We start from the raw sequence: 20,491 nt of genomic DNA, 5'->3' as shown, positions 1-20,491 counted from the left end.
TGGTGGTGGAGTAATGCAGGGTGGAACGGTGGCGCGGGCTAGTCTGACAGGGGAAAAAAAGTTGGAGAATCTTGTGGAAAAGGAGATTCTCATGGAAAACCCATGAAAAAAAAGCGACAGAGGAGAAGAAGAAAAACAAATGCCGAGCACTTCTAAAGATGAGAGAAGAGACGGAGAGGTAGAGGTTTGAAAGAAGAAGGAGAGGGAGATCGAGGGGCAAAGTGGGAGAACAGCAGAAAGAGAGAAAGGGAAGGAGAGGGAGGTGAAGAGAGCTTAATAGGGAGGGAGAAAGGAGGTGTGATAGTGGGTGGGAGAGGAGGAGACAGTCTGGTGGATGGGCAAAAAGACAAAGGAAGAGAAGAGTGAAAGGGATCTGTCAGAGGGCTGCTTAGGGATGAAGAAACTAACAGATGCATAGAGATAAGGCCGCCAAGGTCTCCAGAGAGGGATACAAGAGTGCAATATGGAGTAACAGAATGGTTTAGTGAGAGGTAAAAAGGAGGAGATAAGAGAGGGGGAGAACGAGATTAAGGAAAAATTCAGAGTGATAGACTGGCGGAGAAGAGGGAGGAGAGAAGAGCTGGATGAGAGAGAGGAGGGAGGCCGTCTTGTAGAGCGCATACAGCACGCGTGGAGCTGGTGTTGGAGCGAACGAGAGACAGAGAGAGGAAGGGAGGGAGGGAGGGTGGGAGGAGAGAGGGAAACAGAGGGAGGGGGTGAGGTATTTAAACGCCGGAGCAGGACAGCACAGGCGAAGCTCTGAACTCCCCGAGAGTGGAGGTAGGACAGGGAGAGGAAAAAGAAGAGCAGTTTTCCTGACGACCAAGCCCACACACTCAGACACAGAAATACTGCACATACAAGCACACACAAGACGTGCACACTCTCACCCACACACTTTTGGACTTTCGACTCATCTCTGGACTCCAAACCTGTCCTCTGGAGCTCTACCCGCGCCTCCCTTGCTCCCAGCCATCACTCTCCTTGCCACTTCACCCACCTTCACTCCCTCAGCCCCTCGCGTGGTGTGAGGGCAGATGGCCATGGCGCGGGCCTCTCTTGGGGGTGCTTTAGGCTGTGCCCTGCTTGCCCTCGTCCTGGGGAACAGCAACATGGACTTCGGGGCTCCCCCTGCAAGCTTCTACCCCCGTTTCAACCCCTTCTTCTTCCTGTGCACCCACCACGGTGAGCTGGAGGGAGCCGGGATAGCAGAAGGTGGGGGAGAGGTGCTTCTCACCCTCCAAATTACAGGCAACCCCACCACCTACACCCCTGGACAGGAGTATCAAGGTGAGCACACCCCCTAAGGTGTCCACTTTTTAAAAAAATTCTGCATGGAAAAGAGAATGGGATGTGTTTGTTTCAGCAATGTTGATGTCAATAAGGAATCAGTAAAATAGAAATGCTTTGAATTGATAAAATTGTGTATTTTAAAAAAAATCTCTTTTTGATGATTCATTTCTACAAAAATGCAATATGCATAATATGCACTTTGCAGTAAGACATACAACGAACTTATCGAACAAGAATTTTGCACACTGCGGGTGCAGTTAATTCCTTTTCGTGCAGGTGTTTCGTGCGGCTGTTGCGTGTGCACATGGGAGTTAACAGGTTCTGTGAGGTGGCTGTTGTTGGAAACCAGCATTTATGTAACTGTAATAAATAGTGATGCTGAGTGGGACTCCTCTGATCCCGATGCTCCATGTGTAGGTGGCTTCTCCACAGGACTAACGGCGAGATCCCTCCAACTGAATGAGAGTGAGAGAGCGTGTGAAGGCTGCGAGTGCGAATGGACAAAACGGAGCACCACAGAAAGAGATGCTCTGACTGATAGGGAGAAAAGATTAGGAAATCAGTGAATCGTGCTTCGACTAGAAGAGGAGACAGATACTTGTGTCCCCTTTCCCACACTGTTGTGCCGGCACCTGGTCCTGGAAAGCAGATCCCCTCTGACCTCCCCAAACTCTGCTCGTTCGCTCTCGCCTTACTTAACACTGGGGACGGTGACCCTAACAGGCCACCACAGACCGACTAAGGTTACATTCCCACGCAGCTATCATCTTAACAGAGAATTGATGTATGCACATTTTAATGTGTCCACCATATACGGTTTCCTAAATATACATGCATTGCGTGCACCTTGCTGATGTATTTGATTTAATTTAATACATTATTGTTGACGACGGAATCCAGTTATCTTAACTCTCAATTCAGAGTTTGTGTAACTGTATGAAGAAAGGAAAAAAAGGGCAGGAAAACAGATCAGGAAAGGATGAAGCAGTATTATTCTATGTCGGAAAAATAACAGCCCGGATCAGCCCTTCAGTCAAGCACCTTTAACTGGGGCCGGGCTTGTAGGGAGAGTGGGTGGGGAGAGATTTGAATAACTAGCTGGTGGATGGGAGGGAAAGCGCGCACAGAGAGGTTTAGATAATTAGCATTAGAAATGTGGTGGACTGGGAGGAGGGAGGGATTTAAATAGGGCCAAGACTGGGATCGGATGGAGTAGGGGGAGATTTAAATGACGATGAGAGGATTGAGCCGATAAGATACCAGCAGCAGGGCTTGCACAGAAAAATGACAGGGTTCCAAGCTGCTCACTTTTTTTCTCCCCCTCCCCCCCCCCCCCCGCCTCTGTCCCATGTTTTGGCACATGGCAGCAGGTCATTGTTACATTTCCAGGGTTTTGACTGAGTTTGCTTGGGGATGGAAGGGAAAAATGGCAAGCGAGCAAGTGAAATGCTGCTGGCTGTGTGCATAGTTGTGCAATCGTGAGCAATCCCAGTCTCGTCTCTTTTCCACCTCTCTCATCTTTTCAAACCTTGATGGTTACAGCCAGCCTTGCATGTTCTTACCACAGCCATTGCCAGGCTCATCGTGGTAGGAATTGAGTGGATTTTGAGGGGCTACACATACACAGCAGTGAGACTGAGGACGGGCATCTGTCTGCATGCCCTGCTAAATGTGGAGTGATAGAAAAAGACAAAAAAATGACATCCTCTCGTTATATGATAGAGCAAGCAAAGTGTTTTCTGGGAATAAGCTTGTGTATTTAAGTGGTTTATATTTTTCCCCTGTTTTTCTGTGCTTTTTGAACGTTAGTTTTGGATTAGATTTTGGTTTAATCTTCTAAAGCAATGTGTGATATAACTATTGAACGAAATGGGGGTGGAAAGTATTCGAGGTTCTGGCTGTATGCTTGTTGAAGAAGCTGTAGAAAAGAAAACTGAAGAAAGACTGTGAAGGAGAAGAGGTAGAGGTTAGTGGATGGAGGTAAAGTTACAGAAAAGGAAAGAGATAGATGATCTTTTATAAAAGAGACAGGAGGTGAGTGTTTCAGAAATCTAACTCAGCGTTTGGCGCAGAGCAAGAGGAAGATTCAGTGTGGCCGCACAGTAATTGAGTTTCCAACCTGACCTCACTGCCTCTTGCTTCTCTGTTGCTTTTGAGTGATAAGACCATGTGTGGGCAGTGTACTTTTGAATGTGTAGACAAGATTACGGTGTTTAGCTATCAGAATGAAATGACCAAGAGAGGCTGAGAAATGTTTGAGAGGGTGGGTGTACTGGCAGGGTCATTGTGGACAAAACAGAAATACAGCACTGTTGGGACTTTCTGAACTGCTTGGAAACAAAAGGGGAGAAATGAAAAGGTCTGTTGAGATTTGTTTGCTCACATTCGGACTCTAGGGTCGCTTCTTATTCCAGACAAATGGAAGCCAAGTGTGCACATACTGCCTACGTAGAGCCTTATCTTTTAATAAAGAGACAGAAGCAAAAAAGAAAAAAAAAAGTGAGGTCACACTGGGATTTAAGGCTGTCCTCTAAATAACCAAATGACCCTTTTGAACTACTCTTGATACACTCGGGAAGCAGCTCTCTTTATTTCAATGATGTTAAAACATTTTTTTCATTTGCCGCCTGGCCTCTTTTAACACTGCTCTGGGAGTCAGCGACGGTCTCTATACAGCAACCACATGTTTATAAGAAGCAACATCAGAATACAAAACCCAGAGCACGGTTTCTAAACACAGTTAATCAGAGAAAGCTGTTTTGCATTTCTGTCATTTCTCGTCACCCTGCTGTGGAAATCTTGCGTGTTCGTCTTCACAGATGAACAATAACATTAAGAAAACACGGTGACACAGCAGAGAGAAGAAAAGGAACAGGCAGATTTGATCTAAACAGAGCATTAGATTTAAATCCGGAACTGAAGGGACATCATTTCACCGGATCGTGGAGCGTTTGGGTCTTCATTAGAAAGCACAGATTGGCGAGGGGACAGAAGGGCTGTGTGGTGTCCTCTGAAAGTCAGCAGAGAACAGCCAGACAAATGGAGGTATATAGGTAGAAATGGGGCCAGTGAGATTGATTGGGGTCTTTTTCATGTCAAGGTGTTTGCACCAATTTGTTTGTGTTAATGGCCGTACACTCTTGGAAAAAACCCCCACAGTCATGTTTATCGTACCACGACTTTTCGTATGGACATCTGCGTTTTGTTTGTGCCACTTGAAAGTGTGAGTGAGTTGTCTAGAGCTTGCTTTTATATGCACAGTTCTTGATGTCATTGTGAAGCACTGAGCCACTCACGCAACCATGCAGGTTCCAAACAGCCCATACAATGGTCTTTTTCAGTGTCGCTCAGGAGGAGGAAGGGGCAAAACAAGACGGCTGCTTAGAAAAGGAGTTGTCAGTAGATGCTGAAACAGCCTTTCCTAATCTGTCTATGGTTTAGTCCGTGGACCTTTTCCATGTGCAAATGATTGAAAAAGCCAGAGAAACAATCAACATTTCAAGGAGATTTGGACGTTGCCACTAAATGACATTCTTAGTGGGAGTTTGGCGATAAATTCATCCTCACAAAATGCCATCAGCTCATGCCACGATAACCTATGAGATTAGGCTTAGTGAATTGCTCTGTCCGCTCTCCTGTCAGTCGCCAGAAACAGCTCATTGTGCCTCGCAAAGTGAAAGAGGCCATTATCTATCTGCAAAGTTGATTACTCGTCATGGTTGGGGGAGTTTTTCTGCAAGTGTGCTGTTGACTGATGTCTGTAGAACAACATGTTGAATTGAAGGTCACAAGAACAAGGCCCCAGAAGGGTTGTAGAAAAGCAAATATTATCTTGCCTACATCACATTATGCTAGTAAACCCCCAGAAAGATGTCTTGCAAACATAGGGCCCATCTTTAGACTATCCAAACAGGCACGCGCCGGCTTCAGATTGAATGGCCAAATGACATCAATCTGCTGTGACTATGGCAGCCGCTTGGATGTCATCAGCACCTTCTGCAGTACTTAACCTCTGAGGACTGTTAAGTGTCTGCTTTCTGACCTCTGACCACTTCTTGTCAGTGCTGCATTGTTTAGAGTTCTGTTCCTGGGAAGATTAGATTAGAACTTTTTTTTTTCTGTCCACCTTACATTTCTGTTCCCCTTACATGTAATATTTTGTATGTGTCACTTCACAAGACTAAGAAAACTTGAAGAAACCTTGGTCAGCAAACCATTTAAAGACTGTCCTAGATTTTATGCAGTTTTGGGAACAGCGTAAACGTGAGCAAGACTGGGGAAAGAAGTGAGGGGCGAGGGGCTAATGGTTTAATAGGGCTCTCTTGTGAGCAAAAAGCAACATGCGGACAGCACAAGCACTTTCAAGTGGTCCAAACCCGTGCATTCATTAGCTTCCCGGCCCTTCAGCCTCTCTGCCTCCTGCTGCTGTGTTTGAATAGGTCACTTCAGTGGGTAGAGAGAAGTGTGTCAAGTGTATTACTGTTTGTATGGGCTTTTTTGGGTGTGTTTGGGTGTTCTGTCTTTGTGGACACTGAATGATGAACCATTTAAAAACCATTGTGCTTTCTGAGTTATGCCAGTTTCCTTTATATCAAGGAGCAGATGGGCGAGAAATGAGAATGGATATTCATTGGGAATCTTCCCTTTGTCACACATGCACGCCTGGCTGTGTGCACAGCACTCAGCTCTTGGTGGGTGATCCATCATGACATAGAGACAGGTCAGATGTTCCGCTGGCTAAACACAAATGTCCTGATCAGCGGGCTATTACAATTCTCTGTGGCGGTGTTACAAAATGACATCGCAACATAAGTTAGTATTTTCCTGCTGTCATGGGCTAAATTGCTATGCCAATATATTTCCTTATTAATGTTCTTAAGCTATTATAACATACTGTACAAACGCATGACATTGCAGAAATAATAATAAACTTGCAGCGACAAACACACTTCTCTGTTGCCGCCTTTGTTTTCTTTTTTCTCATAAAGAGTCAATGAAAGGCTGCAGCAGAGAAATTCAAGCCGTGATAGTTGAGATGGCGCAGATGCCACCTATAAGCTACATTTCTGGAAAATTGATTTACTGCATCAGAGCACAGAAAATCTCCTTAGATAGCAGTTACATTGTTAGCCGTTGCCTGGCTGGTGCCAGAATGATGCCAGCGTGGTGCCAGGTGTGGTAGAAAAACTAAAATTGAAGGCAGTGAGTGGATCCCTGCCAGGCAGAGGTGCGCGCCTGTGCCAGTCTTATCTGGCCAAGCGGCACAGAACTGCTACATCTTTTATTTTCAATTTCCTCAACGGATTCATTTTCCAGCCAAAACAAGAAAGCTCCTAACAAGCACATGTGAGTTGTGTTTTCATTAACTTTCACGAGTGGGCAGATGAGTGGCTGTAAGGATTTTCAGGATGCTAGAGTGCATGTTTGTCTGTTGGGAGGCAGAGGGGGGGCTGATTTGGAGTGTGATGTGCAGAAACTAGACTCCCGTTGTCCTAACGTGTCCTCAAATAGTGCATTTCCCATGTGTCTGTTTCTGAAGTGTGTGGGTTTCTGTTTTAGAAAGCACAAATACCAGCATGTTCCACTCCTGGCACACATTTTGCAGCCAACGTAAACCACATCAATTATAGTGACATTATGAGCTTTTCCACCTTTGATGCACTTTAGCAGCATTCTTGGTGGTGACTTTCTCAGGATTTAGCAGTAAACAAAGCTAATGGAAGCCACAGTGTGGGAAGACAATGGCTGTACTTTGTGAACACGATTGCTATTTGCTTAAAAACGCATTCAGGCATGTCTAATTTGTCATTATTCTTAATGTAAGAATTAGGACAAAGGAAAAGAAAAAAGTACAAAAGACATTTTGCAGCAGAGCAGCTTCATTTTTAAAACTGCGTAAAATAGCGTCCCTCTTTCTCTATTTGCACAAAAAGTTTATTTATCCATGTTACTTGTAAACTTGATTTCTTATGTTTGCTTTGACACAAAGCGTGTCGCTTCAGCTCACAATTCTCTGCATGTGTTTGCTCTGATTTCATCTGGAAGTTTTTGGTGTCTTATGTATATAAGTCATTGTTGATTCTTTTAAAATGCTGGCATACTAGTCCTTTTCGGATATGCTGTCTTCTTTATTTTTCCTAGTTCATGTGGAGTAGAAAAGTTTGTGCACTGAGTAACATGCCAATTTTAGTTCCATAGATCTGTTTAGCAAGAGGGTTTGTGGGTTCTGACAGCACAGAGGAAGAATCAAACATGTTCAATGTTTGATTCTTAAGCAGTAAATAAAGAGCAAAATGTCTTCCAAGCATCCAAGCCACCCAAACTAGCATGCTAGACCTACATCTAAGATTTAAAGCGGATGCTCCAGCACCTTCAGTTGATAAACCTGTAGCTCTGATAGGCTGGTTACTGTCAAATTAGGGTTTTTTTTTTTATGTCTTGGAGATATTTACTCAGTAATAAGACAAGAGTGACATCCCACAGCCTCCTAACAACTTCAACACATCCTTTCTTTCATCTCATCCCTGTGTTCATGGTGCAGATGTGAGGAAAGTTAGATACTTAAGAAACTAGCTAGCTCCACAGAAGAGGAACAAGCATAAATGGAGTACAGCTTTTTTTCTTTTTCTTTTTTTTATTAAATGTCATGTAATTTTCGAGCAGCTCTAAATATCACCAAACACACAAACTTTCTGGGCAACGTTTTTGCCAGCTAAATCAGCAGCTGTTGTACTTTCCGGGGAGATGAAAATGTGACAGTGTCAGAAATGGAGAAAGATGTAAGACAGGAGTGGAGAGATGGGAGAGAGCTTGCTTTCAGAAGTAACTGCTCAACACGTGAAATTTGATAAAGAGGAAATGTGAAGCTTCTATTTAATGTCCTCATTCATTTTCGAGGTTTTAAGTCGGATATTGGATGTGTACAGCACACGTTACTGAAGTTGTGTTCTTCCATTTTGTGAAACATCACAAACTGAAGTATAATAATTTTGTGTTATTCAAAGAAAATACCAGGCAGTTTATTGCCGGATATTCAGGTTAGTTTGCAACAGTGTTTCAGGTTTACTGTGATTCAGTATGGTTACATCAAAGGTAGCAATTATTATTATATATAATATTTAATGGGATGATGTTTATTAGTTTCACTCACCTAATTTACCTTTTATGCAAACATTATACGGTCAAGGGTTTGGAAATCAGCCTTTAATCCACAAAAAAACAGTGAATATTAGAGTAGCAGGTCAGCTGATGACAGCCTGTGCACAAAGAGAAATCTACAGTAACTCACAATGCAAGTTATTATGTGACTTATTTTTATGTACTCTTTTCCCTGCACTGCTACACCCAATATGGGGGTTCTCCGATATACCAAATCCCACTTTATCCCCTGTCTACACCCATTTTGGGTACAAGTCCCATTTTGGAAACCATGCTCAAGGAATGGAAAACTACCTTTGCAAAAACACAGAACTTTGAACAATAAGTAAAGGAAAGAAATCTGGTAACATGTAGAGAGAATGTCAAAGTCTGATGAATTCATAAAAACTCTGAAGTGCGTTGGGGATTTTTGAATATAAATTTAAATCATTTTTAAAATTATTCAAGTGAGAGACTTGGGTTTTTGGGGGGGTTTTTGCAGAAAGGGTTTCCAGCATACCCCTGCTGAGGAGAGAATTAAAGTCTTTTATTTCCATCGAGCACCTATTGTATACTGTGGAGAAAAAAAACATGGAGAAAACTTTCAGCGCAACTGTTTCAGCTGAACGTCAACCAGTCAAACTGATTGATTGACTGAAATTCCGTTCTGCCTTTAGTGGCATTGGTATTGGATGACAAAACATTTTACCCTCTTTGTATGTTTTATTTCTATTTATTCTCATTTAACTTTTTGCACAACTTCTTTGTGCAGAATGTTTTTTATTCACAGTTGTTGTTCATTTTTTAACACAAATGCCATTTGCTTTCACATGTTGTCGTCGAATGCAATTATCTCGTGTCTTAGAAGTGAAGTTCAATTGCGTAAATACTTCCTGGGGCAGCTGCATGTATCAGTTTCTATGATAAAGTATAATGAGAAACAGAGCGTCAACTCAAATAGCCAAAATACTCGAAACCCTGAGGGAGGGAGAGTATCAACCGCATTGTATTTACTGCTCAAGTTGTTTTAATAGAAAACATGAGTGACACACCCTTCTGCAGTCTATTCAAATTATTTGTATTATTTTATAATTGCACACTCCAGTTTTCCCTTTTCCTCTGCCTCTTTGATGTTCACTTTCAACTAACATGTGGTTGTAAATATATTTACAAAGTTATTTCCTTCTCAAGTCTCAGATAACAGGGCTACACGTGGCATTAAGAGTTCTCTGTGTCTATTCAAACTCCCCCTTACCACTTTGCCTCACAACAGTGTTGGTGATTCTCATCAAGGGGTACAAAGTGGCTCAAAACTGGATGAGAAAAGTGATGAATCCTTCTGTTGTTCTCTTGGGATCCTTTACCAACTGCTCTCAGTTTTGCCAATGGCCTCTTCCTTTAAGAGAAAGGAGGCTGCTGATGGAGCACTGTGCACCTCCGCCTCTTTCTTCTACTTCTCTTTTTGCTCTAGACCCTCCTCCTGGCAGCTTCATTGAGAAAACTGTAATCCCTGCTTGGGGGGCAGTGTGTCGTCTGTGCTGATAGCATTCAGAGGGACTTGTAGCGCTCCAATGGGCCCACTACAGAGGAGGCGGCTTGGTGCAACTGGCTGGGTGCTGGGCACACGCCGTGTGGCACAGGCGGATTAGTCCCAGCCCTGGCCCCTTCCCCCCCACCCATTCAGCATCAGCCTCCTTCAAACGACTATCCCACTCTGCCCAGAAAAACACAGCAGGCTGGCAGAAACAGATTACAGATCGGCACATCGAAAAGCACATATTCCGTCCTTGAAAATGCTTCCCATTTCCCCGCTGTTCCCAAATATGCAACCTCAAACCTCCAGCCTCCATTACGCCATGTGTGAGTTCTGACTCAGGAAAATTGAAACTTCCTCAGAGCTTTTTCCTGTGGACCCCAACAACAAACATCTATTTTTGCTTTTGGTGGTTCATCAGCTACATTTCTGAAATCCAAGATCACTTTTAGTCATTACTTACTCAAGAAGTCTTAAGAAAAGAAGGTCTTTAAAATCTGTCCAAGTAGATAAGAAGCCCGTAAAACATGGAATATCAATGAGCCAGTGACATATTTTTTTCAAAAGATAAAACAAGGTCTCTTTTTGCCAAGGAATACCCAGTTGAGCTGTGTCGTACACCCCTGTGGATCAGGTGTTTGATTGTATCTTGCCTGTCAGGGAGAACCGGGAACTGAAATCAAGAATGATAGAGGTCTAAACTAAAGATTAAGTGAGACCTCACCTTCCAGACTTGCTGCACTCGAGGGAGACTGACAATATCCAATAAAAAGACACAGTTTCTCTCACCCTTGTATTTTTCATTTAAAAAAATAAATAAAGTGAAAGTGTGAACTCGCGGTAAACACAACTTTAGCATTCCCGAAGCCACAGCTCCTTCTCGAGATTACATTTATTTTTTTACATCGTATGTGTTCACTCAGTGGAATAATCGTATGTGTTCACTCAGTGGAATAATCATAATAGGTTTAACTTAAATAACGTGTTAGTTAGAATAAATCCCAGGGAAATACTTGTTTTCCTGACTCTCATTCAGTGGATCGTAGCTAGCTGGGGGTGATTTGGAGCCACAGGGAAAGAAGACATGACTCAGAAATGTGGCATAGTGTTTTTTATTTGGAGGGCCCAAAAATCAGACCAGCTGATCTCAGTGTCAGTCCACATGAGCTGGTAGTTCAGGTAATACTTTTGTATGCAAAATTCATGTAGAGCATTTTATCTAAGCTGTTTTAAGCTGCTTGAACTTGCTGTGTATCTGCAAGCCACTTTGCAGCCCACCCCTAGCAGAGCTCCTTCCTTCGTGCTGTATCTGACTTAAAAAGTGTCATTTTAATCATTCATTAGTGTTTATTAGTCCATGATCCTGTGTTCTGTTCTCGGTGTCTCTACTGCTCTCCAGCTTTCCGTGTGGAAGGGCAGGGAGGTCCAGAAACAGAGCCATACTGTCACTTTTAAATTACTGCAGACTGGAATATTAGACTTGTTTTCATAATACCGTATTTAACCGAAATACTTATGGTTGCAAACACACCAGATACCTATTGCACCAGCTTAGCACATTCCACTTTGTCTGAACACAGACATCGCATTTGTCAATGACTCAACACATTAGCTTATTTGCACGTCACTGTCACATGCAGAGCGATAGTAATTGAGTGATCCCTGTTATCAAGTGAAAGCAGAGGTCTGAGGTGGAAGTTAAGACAGAAAAGAGGTGGGGATGAGAAAGGGGAGATGGTGAGAGTATGAAAGCATTAATTTTCAGCAATAAGTGCATTCTTAGCAAGCTGTGCTGGTGTGATTAAGACTGGATGTCACAGGAAGCACTCCCCATTGATCCGCTGCCAGTAGAGACCATCTAGTCTTTCATTATGGCAACCAGCTTGTTAATTAGAAATCAATCATCCCCTCTGCTCTATGCAAGCCCCTTCCCCACCAGCGTGCCACTCTCCTTCCACCAAGCATTCATACCCAAAAGCTACAGAGGCGTGTCAGACTTTGACTGATGTCAGTACTTTTTCACTTAGCTGGCCATAATTTGTAACTTTCACGCCAAGAAAGAGCAGGGAGCTGAGAGCAAAATAGCGTGGCACTTCCTTTCCAGCTGCCAGGAAGTCTTTGAGTTCTTGAAAGACTTTGACAATTGGAATTCATATTCGCCAGATGAATAACAGCTATCATGTTGTCTTTTGGCTGTGTGCACTTGTATATTTTCAGGAAGAGACCTGTAGGTTCAGAGGACACTTTTTGATGACTGTTAAAGTCATTATAAATCTGATGAACTGTTTTAACTGTTTTGATCCATAAAAAAAATCACGGATAAGCCGACGTGTTGACGAAGCATATGGTTATGTAATGTACTGCTGTTCTGAATAAAAGAAGCATAATCTACAAAATAACTCACAGTTAAAAAATAAACACGATCTCCCAAGTATATACATAGAACAAGTGTTATTAATAGAGGAAAATGTTGTGTAAGCAGAAAGGCGTAGGAAAAGTGGGTGTGGAAAAGACGCTAAGATGTAGTGACAGAGCTGGGATGAAAAGTGAACCTCTGTGAAATGACAGTTCCATTATTCATATTAGCGCTATTAAATCTGTGATAGTAGGAATATGGTCGGGACTGCTGTTAGCCGAGAATACACTAAGCATGTGTGTGAGTTACTCCTGTGTGCACATATCGGAGCACAGATGTATACATACTGTTTTTGAGCTCCTGTGTGCATATGCATCCAGTAGTAGTACAGTAGCAGTAGTAGCAGAACAGCTGTGTTTTCAGAAAGCCATGTCCAGATGTTCCTGGGCAGTAGGCATTAAAAGCTAGGTTAGTGTATTACAGGCACAGGTGGGAAAAAAAGAGACATTGTAGAGGAATTCTGTGCATCAGATTAAAAACATAAAAATACATAATTTTTTATCCTGGCCTTGGTTAATAAAATATCCCATTGTTACTTTCCATCACTCTGTGTCAAGAGCTTTCCCTAGAAGACATAACTGTATTGTGTAAAAACTCTGAGTTTTAAAAGCCATGAATTTTGCATGGACAGAGAGCTGACCTGCTTTTTGGAAGTCATAACAGCTGAAGTTCAACATGAAGTGGGCACATTGTGGTTTTTTTCTGTTGATGAGGCTCAAACTGTTCAAAAGTCCACGTTCATAGCCTGATTAAAAACTGCAGTTTGATGTGTCAGCCCATGAGGATGGCTAAGACGAGGGCAGGTGCACCTGGTGTTACTTATTCTCTTTCATCTCATAAGCCCTAGTGAGTCTGGAATATGTAATGTTGGAAATATGAGGATGTAAATTCAGGGAAACACTAAACAGCAGGATTTTATTTAAAAAGTTTTTTTTTTCACAAACAATATGAAAATATTCACTTTTTAGGCTATTTCATCTCAGTTGGAAATAATTCAATATAAGCAGTGTGATTTCATTTTAATAAAACATGACGGCTCCAAGACACTGGCATTTATAAGGTTTTGTCTATTTGTCTCCTTGAAAGTGAAGTGAAGTCTGTGTTGTGTGTCTCCAACAGCACACTATCTCTCAAATAAAACTTTTCACTACCTGACTCTTTGCGTACATCCCAAAAGGTTGATTCTGTTCATCTGGATGTAGCGTTTTCTTCAGTCTCAGCCGACTACAGGTTTCAACAACCTTATAAACAGTACATTTGTACAATGACTGAAACCAGTCCACTGAAGGAACAATGGGCTGTGAGGTCAGTTCCTTGATCATTAATATGCAAATTCTCATGACCATTGATCAACAACCACTGATCAAAGACCACTGATCAATGGCCATGAGTACCATTCACAGAGAGTTGGGGAATGGCTGCAATCACAGCATTGTAAGATTGCAAAATATGTTCCCATTAGGCCCCCTCCTCGATTCAGAGATGGTCTTTCCCTTTTCACGTAAATGGCCTCCTTGACTCCTCGCTCAAACCAGCGTTCCTCCCTGTCCAGGATGTGTACATCCTCATCCTTGAAAGAGTGTCCACTGGCCTGTAGGTGTAAATAGACTGCAGAGTCCTGGCCTGACGAGGTTGCTCTTCTGTGTTGTGCCATCCACTTTGCCAGAGGTTGTTTGGTTTCCCCGATGTATAAATCAGACCCGATCCTTGGGGTGGACTAATTTTTGGCGCAACGTGTTTTGGGGTTTAGAAGCCACATAGACTCTGTGTTTAGAAAAAATGTGTCTCAACTGTTCCAATAGTCCTGACACATACATTGTTTATAGCGCTATCTGTACTGAACCCAGGAAATTATTACCCAGGAAAGTATTTTTTTTCTTTCTCTTCATTTGTAATTGATTCCACTTAATGATGAAGATTGAGATACTGATTTCCAAATCTAAGCATCTTCACACCAAAGAGTGCAAAACACACATACATTACAAATTCTGTTGTCTTACTTTGGATTTACCACCTTGTCACTTATATTGATGCATTGATGCAAGACAGAAGTGTTTTGGATATGCAGGCCTGTAGGAAATTTTAGAGCCTTTGAAATGCTTTAACTTTCATTTGATGTGAGGTTTGGTGTTTGGTGTTTCAACCATTGGTTGGTTGATTGACTGGACAGAGTACAAAGTTTGTGCTTCATAATTTTTACTTTTTTTTCCTGGCATGTCAAAAAAAGTTGTAGTTTGGTAGGCCAAACAAAACAGATAAATGTTTCAGTCATTAGTTTTAGTCTCTGTCATTTTAAATGCCCATCTAAATCCCTGCTCTACGTTGGGCTAAAGTCTCAAGGCCTTGCTTTGACAGATGCCTTCCTGGCACAGATGACTCAGTTGTGAAACAGTTTAGTTTACATTCCTTGTGGGAGATAAACCAGTTGTGGAAATATGATAAACAACTTTTAACCCTTGTGTGGTGTTCATATCTTTATTACTCAGCCAGTGTTCATTGGTCTGGTGGACCCGCTAGAGTTTTGGCTTTCCAAATTAACACTATCAAACAATTTTATGTTAAATTACTCAACAGATGTTTACTTCATCCCAATTACAAACCATATGAACAGCAAACATGGTTAATTTTTTCCCTTTACCTTTGTTAGATCACATTTATGAATTAATGTGCTTCTCTTTTTTCTTTTTTTTCTTTTTTATAAAATGTTATAAGAAGCCCCTCTCTCTTCCAAAATCAATTGGATGGCCCTCGCCATCTTTTGCCATCTTGTTCAGTTGTGATAAAGAACCACACTGGCAAAGTCTTATTTATAATATTTATGCCCCTAATTTGCCAGTGTGGGACAGGGTATGAGAAAATAAAATTTGGATCCCTCAAGAAAGAGGGTAAAATGTGTGAGGTGTAAGAGCAGACGGTGTTGATAGTTGAATTTTCAACAATGTTGCAACTTTGTGCGGGAGCAGGAGGGGAAGAAAACACTATCAGCAGCACCAGAAAGGAGGAAGACAGAGTGTGGGAACACAGGACCTACACTTTCAACACTTTTATTAGACCTGGGTCCAGTGGACCCGAACACCTTGTATGTAATGTAAATGTGTGGGGGGAGGTACAGTATGAGGCCATTGAAAATTTGTTCGGATTTATGTTCTTCACAGAAAATAAGCCAAAGCCAATGAATTTCAGGTTGAAAAAATAATTAATTGTTTAATTTTTCTTTTGAAAAAAACTGAAAACGGGTCTCACAGACCCGAACACCATACAAGGGTTAAACAAAGCAACCTGGTGTCCCTGACTGGGACATCAAAACTGTCATTGACGTTATGCCTAACAGTTCACAGCTTGGCCCTCATTGTCTCCTTCCTTTTTTCCTATAGGGTAGCTCCCAGTGGAGCAGGTGAGATGGAAAGGGAGTTATGCAACAGTGCTGTGCATGTCCAGTGTCTGGATTTGGTCTGTGTTTTTGTCTGTGGTTACTATTTGTTTGTATGTTGCTGTGAAAGCAGATTACTGTACGATCAGGTGTCTTTTTGATGAGTTTAGAGTCAAGTTTGGATTATATTACAGTACAGATTTGTCAGTGTGTGTTGTGTGTCTCAGCAATATGCAAGAAGTTGTGGTTTGGGTTTTACCCAACTTTTCAGGCTAACTCAGCTTTTAATGTTTTCCTGCATTCCTTGGATTTTCTCTCTGGAAGGCATATGCAGTCGCAGCTTCCCTCTGTAACATTTTACCAACATTAATGTGATTATATTTTGTCAGTTTCATGATTAGCATTTTGATCACCTTGGCTTTTCATGTCACGTTTGCATGTTCAGGATGGCTTTGACAAGTGACGGAAGACGCTTTGCTTGTCAGGCCTGGATAGCTGAAGCTTTTTTCTGTCTACAGAACACATGGTGTTGATCATAAGGACAGCTCACTCTCCAGTCCTGGCAGCCACCACGCGACAGAGGGAAAGAATCATGGTGTTCTTGAACCCGATTACAATATAACCCTTTATAGCAACCACCAATTATGCATCTGACGCTGAACAACATTCCCTTCATGGCGAATGTTTTGGATTTTGTTTTAGCAGTTATATTTATATAACACTTGCCTGCTGCTTTAGGTTACAGTTGTATTAGGCTATTTCTTGCATTTTTTTCCCCTTGTACATACAATCACTTTCTTATCTCATGCTTCTCATCATATGAAAATTTCTTAACAAGATGAAGACCAGGTAACAGAAGTGCAACCTATCAAAACCAATTATGAGTCTCAAAGCAGAGCTGGGTAATGATACGGGATCTGCGTGCAGTTTGAGGCCTCTGTACAATGAAATAATGAATAATGTTAAAAGCTCAGAGAGATGATGTGCTATCAAAGCTAATCTCAGGTAAAGAGAACAGCCTTTGCGTTGTCTAAGCTATGAAGTCTCTTCTGTCATGACTTATTTTGCCTCACTGATTGGTGGACATGCCTTCCCACTGGGGTTGTGTATTCCTTCTAAGTCCAGTGTAAGCATTTTAGCACCACGAATAAAAAGGACATAAAACACTTACAGATGGTGGAAGTGGTACTTAACAAAGGAAAAGCCCCTAAAGTAGAAACATAAATATTACAATGTGAAAACCTTCGATTATTGTAAAATAATTTACCGAGGATCCTTTTGGTGGATCCCGTACACACCTGCTCATGTTTTCACAGTGAACATTGTATGCATTGTATGAGAGCTGCACAATGAAGTGTGATTGTGAGGCAGATTATGTGTGAGGAACAGGATGCTTGTGACAGAACTGCCTCTTCGCTCCTGTTTTTTCTCCACGGCTGTTGCAGGGGTGAAGCCAAGTTAGGCGGGCAGTAAAGGCTTCAGCTCCCCTCTTTGGTAAACAGAGTAGAACCTCAATAGAAGAAACTGGATCGAGAACAGAAATTGGCTGTTATCTCTGGCAGTGATCATGAAAGGACACGTATCCTGCTCCCAAGAGGAAAAACTGCTTTCTCTGAGCCTTTTTGCAGAAAAGGTTATACATGTTGTAGTTAAGCAGACCTGTAGAAGCTCTGTGGCTGATAGGTCGTCTGTGATCTAGTGTTTCACAGCAGCAGATGGCGGTGCCAGCAGGCCAGGGTGGTGCCAGAAGGTTACGCAATGGAATGATGCCTCTAAAACCTGACTCGAACGCCACATGACACATATATGTGCAGAAACACACTTCCCACACAATCTTCTGAAGCTGTAAGGAGAGACTTAGACTTGGGTAATTCAGATGGCCACGAACACGCTGTCCATTTAAAGCTCCAATCTTTGCTTTCTTCATTGTCATTGGTAACAGCAACCTATCCTTCATGGTGTCACGGTCAGGTGACTGACAGTTTGAACCATTTCAGGAAGCTCAGAGTGAAGTGGCACCCCGACACTGGCATGGCCATGGAAACAGATGGAACTATAGCTTCCCTGTGATCTGGCCTCCATTTCCTGGTCCTCTCTGGGGCACGTGTGTGTCTGCCAGTGGGATATGGGTCAGATGGTCGGCTATCTTTATCCAGATCGTTGCCAGGAAAACCTCCATCCATTTGGAAACAAAAAGGGCATCCTCCTGGGATGGAGGGAATTTCATTGATAATATATTCTCTTGCACTGTCTGTACTCTGATGTCTTGCTAAAATGACTTTTTCAGACTCTTGCTTCTTTAAGCTGTACTTTCAGCCCCTGGCATAAAAGGGAGCAGCTGTATCAGATTTTGTCAGAACCTCCTTCTAAAGTCATTTCTTTCCATTTTAGGTATTTTCAATAGGTTTATTTGAGACTTGTGCAAGTGAAGTGAAATTGGGTGAGGCTAAAGACTGGTGGGTGTGTCTGTACACAAAGAGCAGAAAGGAGCTGTTCAGGCCATGCCAACCACATAGCCACTTCAATGCAAACACACTTGTCCGTGATGTAAGTCAGGTCTTCTTTGAGACCTCCAGGACTTCCTGTCCAGCTCTAGTTTAATCCCTTCCCATACTTTTTTTTCTTTATTTCTAAGAATGAGCTCATGCCACATGTTGCCAAGTACAGTACCGATTATGCTTTGCTGCACCATAAGGAGACATTACCATGGCTTTTAAAATGCCACTGGGTGCTATTTTTCTGGACCCTGTTGTAATTGCTGACCCAGCATACAGTGATCCATTCACATTAGTTTGGAATTTCCAACATGAGCATTTGGTTTGTGCTTGACAGCTTAATACACCCATTTTTTTTCTCAAGGAATTGGCCAAACCTTCTATCATTCATGGCTCTCCTCTCACTGTTTGTACTATATATAGGGGAAAAAAAACAGGTTCTTTGTCTAGCACCGTTACAGTCATGTCTAAAGGCAATAGCACACCTCTGGGACTAGTGTAAAACCATACTGTAGTATCTTGTAAAATTTAAATACCTATTCACTGTCTTCTTCCAGTGCCTTGTTGTTCCCATGTTGAGAATGCTTTTATAGGATTCAGGAGAGCGTAATGCACTCAGGCGATATGATAATGCAGCCCTGTTGTTCTTGGTTAGCAGCTGGCTACAAGAACTCATCGAGAATCCTAGGTGAAAAATTAATCATACAAATTCAAACCAAGATTTGCTCAGACAGAACAAGTAGTGTAGTGTTTAGCACATGCATACATTTAAATGAAAAGTAGGCTTTTCTTTTATTTACTCGCAGTTTTTCGTGAACATATTTTTGCAGAGTAGACTGTCACAGAAGATTAGTTTAACATTACCAGTTAGTCATCATTCTCTCTCTCTCTGTGTGTGTGTGTGTGTGTGTGTGTGTGTGTGTGTGTGTGTGTGTGTGTGCCTACTTGATCTCTGAGAGACTTGTCAGCAAAGGATGTGTATTTTGTTGCGTTGTGTGGTGCTCTGATACTTCGTGCCCTAACATTACTCCTGGTGGATCCCAGGAAGTGAAGAAAGCCCTGGGCCCATCAATAGTTGAGCGGTAGCACGGTTGTGTGTGTCTATAATGAGGCATACCACATCGCACCATCAATATTACATACTGGCTTAGGGCCAAGAGATGTGCTCTGTGGTGTGTTCCAGTATAAAATATGAGAATCTGTATGTGGGTATGAGTGCTATGCATACAGTGTAATGAGGATTTTGCAAGATCTAAGTCAAGAGCACTTGCAGGCATGACACTTGGACCTAGCGTGTGCCTCTTGAAATTTGAAACATGAAGGTTCACCAACGTATGCAGGCCTTGTTAATGTTTAGTAGCTCATTTGTCTGTAGAAACCTTCTTCTTCCTTCCTAAACACAACAAGAATCACATAACCAAAATTTAATTAAGAACAGAAGCACTAAAAAACAAGTAGCGGCCGGCCCACATGCTGTAAAATACCAACTTGTTGTAAAGCATTAAATAGCAAAGGTTTAGCGGAAGAAAACATTAAGGCAGGGTTTTCCTGTATCCTGCACGGGATTGAGCGAGGACATGCACACAGCAGAAACTGCTCAGACACATGCTAAAGCATGCTAAAGATCTACTGACCTATCCCCATTTACTAAGCTAGCAGTCAAAATTGATACAGCAAATACAGAGTTAACACACACGTATTGTTCTTTTTTTTAAGTGTGCACTTGACATGTAAACCAAAGATTAGTCCTTACTACAGGAAAAAGCCTAAAGTTCAATATAGAAGTTTGCATGAACAGCACTAGCCTGACACTCGGTTTGTTCATATGTGAGGAAACAATGCACATGGAAAAATACATACCCAAAAACACAGAACCTGCCTACGTGTTGAATGAGACTGTTGGTATTAATTTCACCTCTTTTGCCCGCCTCATGGCTTCTCATCCCCCTCGGCCAAGTGAACATTGCTCAGAAATGAAGTATGGACAAGAATGTTAAGGCTACCATCAAAGGCCTCCCTTTAGATCTGTGTGCGTGTCTGTGTGTGTGCTCGTGAGTGAAGCAGCCCCACAGGTGATTGGATCTGATCTGATCTGATCTGATTGGCTCATCTGTCTGATGCATTCCACAGGCGAGTGAGAGAAGGTTGTTAGAGGCCTTTCTAAATAATTTAGATCCTGGATTTGTATTGATCAGGTAGTGCTGCTCTCCACGGGCCACTCCAGTACCCCTTCTTTCTCCATCCTT

General features: G+C 42.3%; 1 protein-coding gene across 5 annotated transcripts in view; it reads left to right on the top strand.

Moving 5' to 3' along the window:
* The first annotated feature begins 744 nt into the window (after positions 1–744).
* Positions 745–20,491, top strand: part of reln (reelin) — a 99,953-nt gene continuing 80,206 nt past the window's right edge. For all 5 annotated transcript variants that reach the window (XM_026175516.2, XM_026175514.2, XM_026175515.2 and 2 more), the window contains exon 1: positions 745–1,290. In XM_026175516.2, coding sequence (XP_026031301.2) covers positions 1,038–1,290 — 253 coding nt within the window. In that variant the 5' untranslated portion in view covers positions 745–1,037. The remainder of the gene's footprint in view (positions 1,291–20,491) is intronic.

The sequence above is a fragment of the Astatotilapia calliptera genome, chromosome 7 (assembly GCF_964374335.1).
Source record: "Astatotilapia calliptera chromosome 7, fAstCal68.1, whole genome shotgun sequence".
NCBI classification, from domain to species: domain Eukaryota; kingdom Metazoa; phylum Chordata; class Actinopteri; order Cichliformes; family Cichlidae; genus Astatotilapia; species Astatotilapia calliptera.
This window is presented reverse-complemented; position numbering and strand designations above follow the sequence as displayed.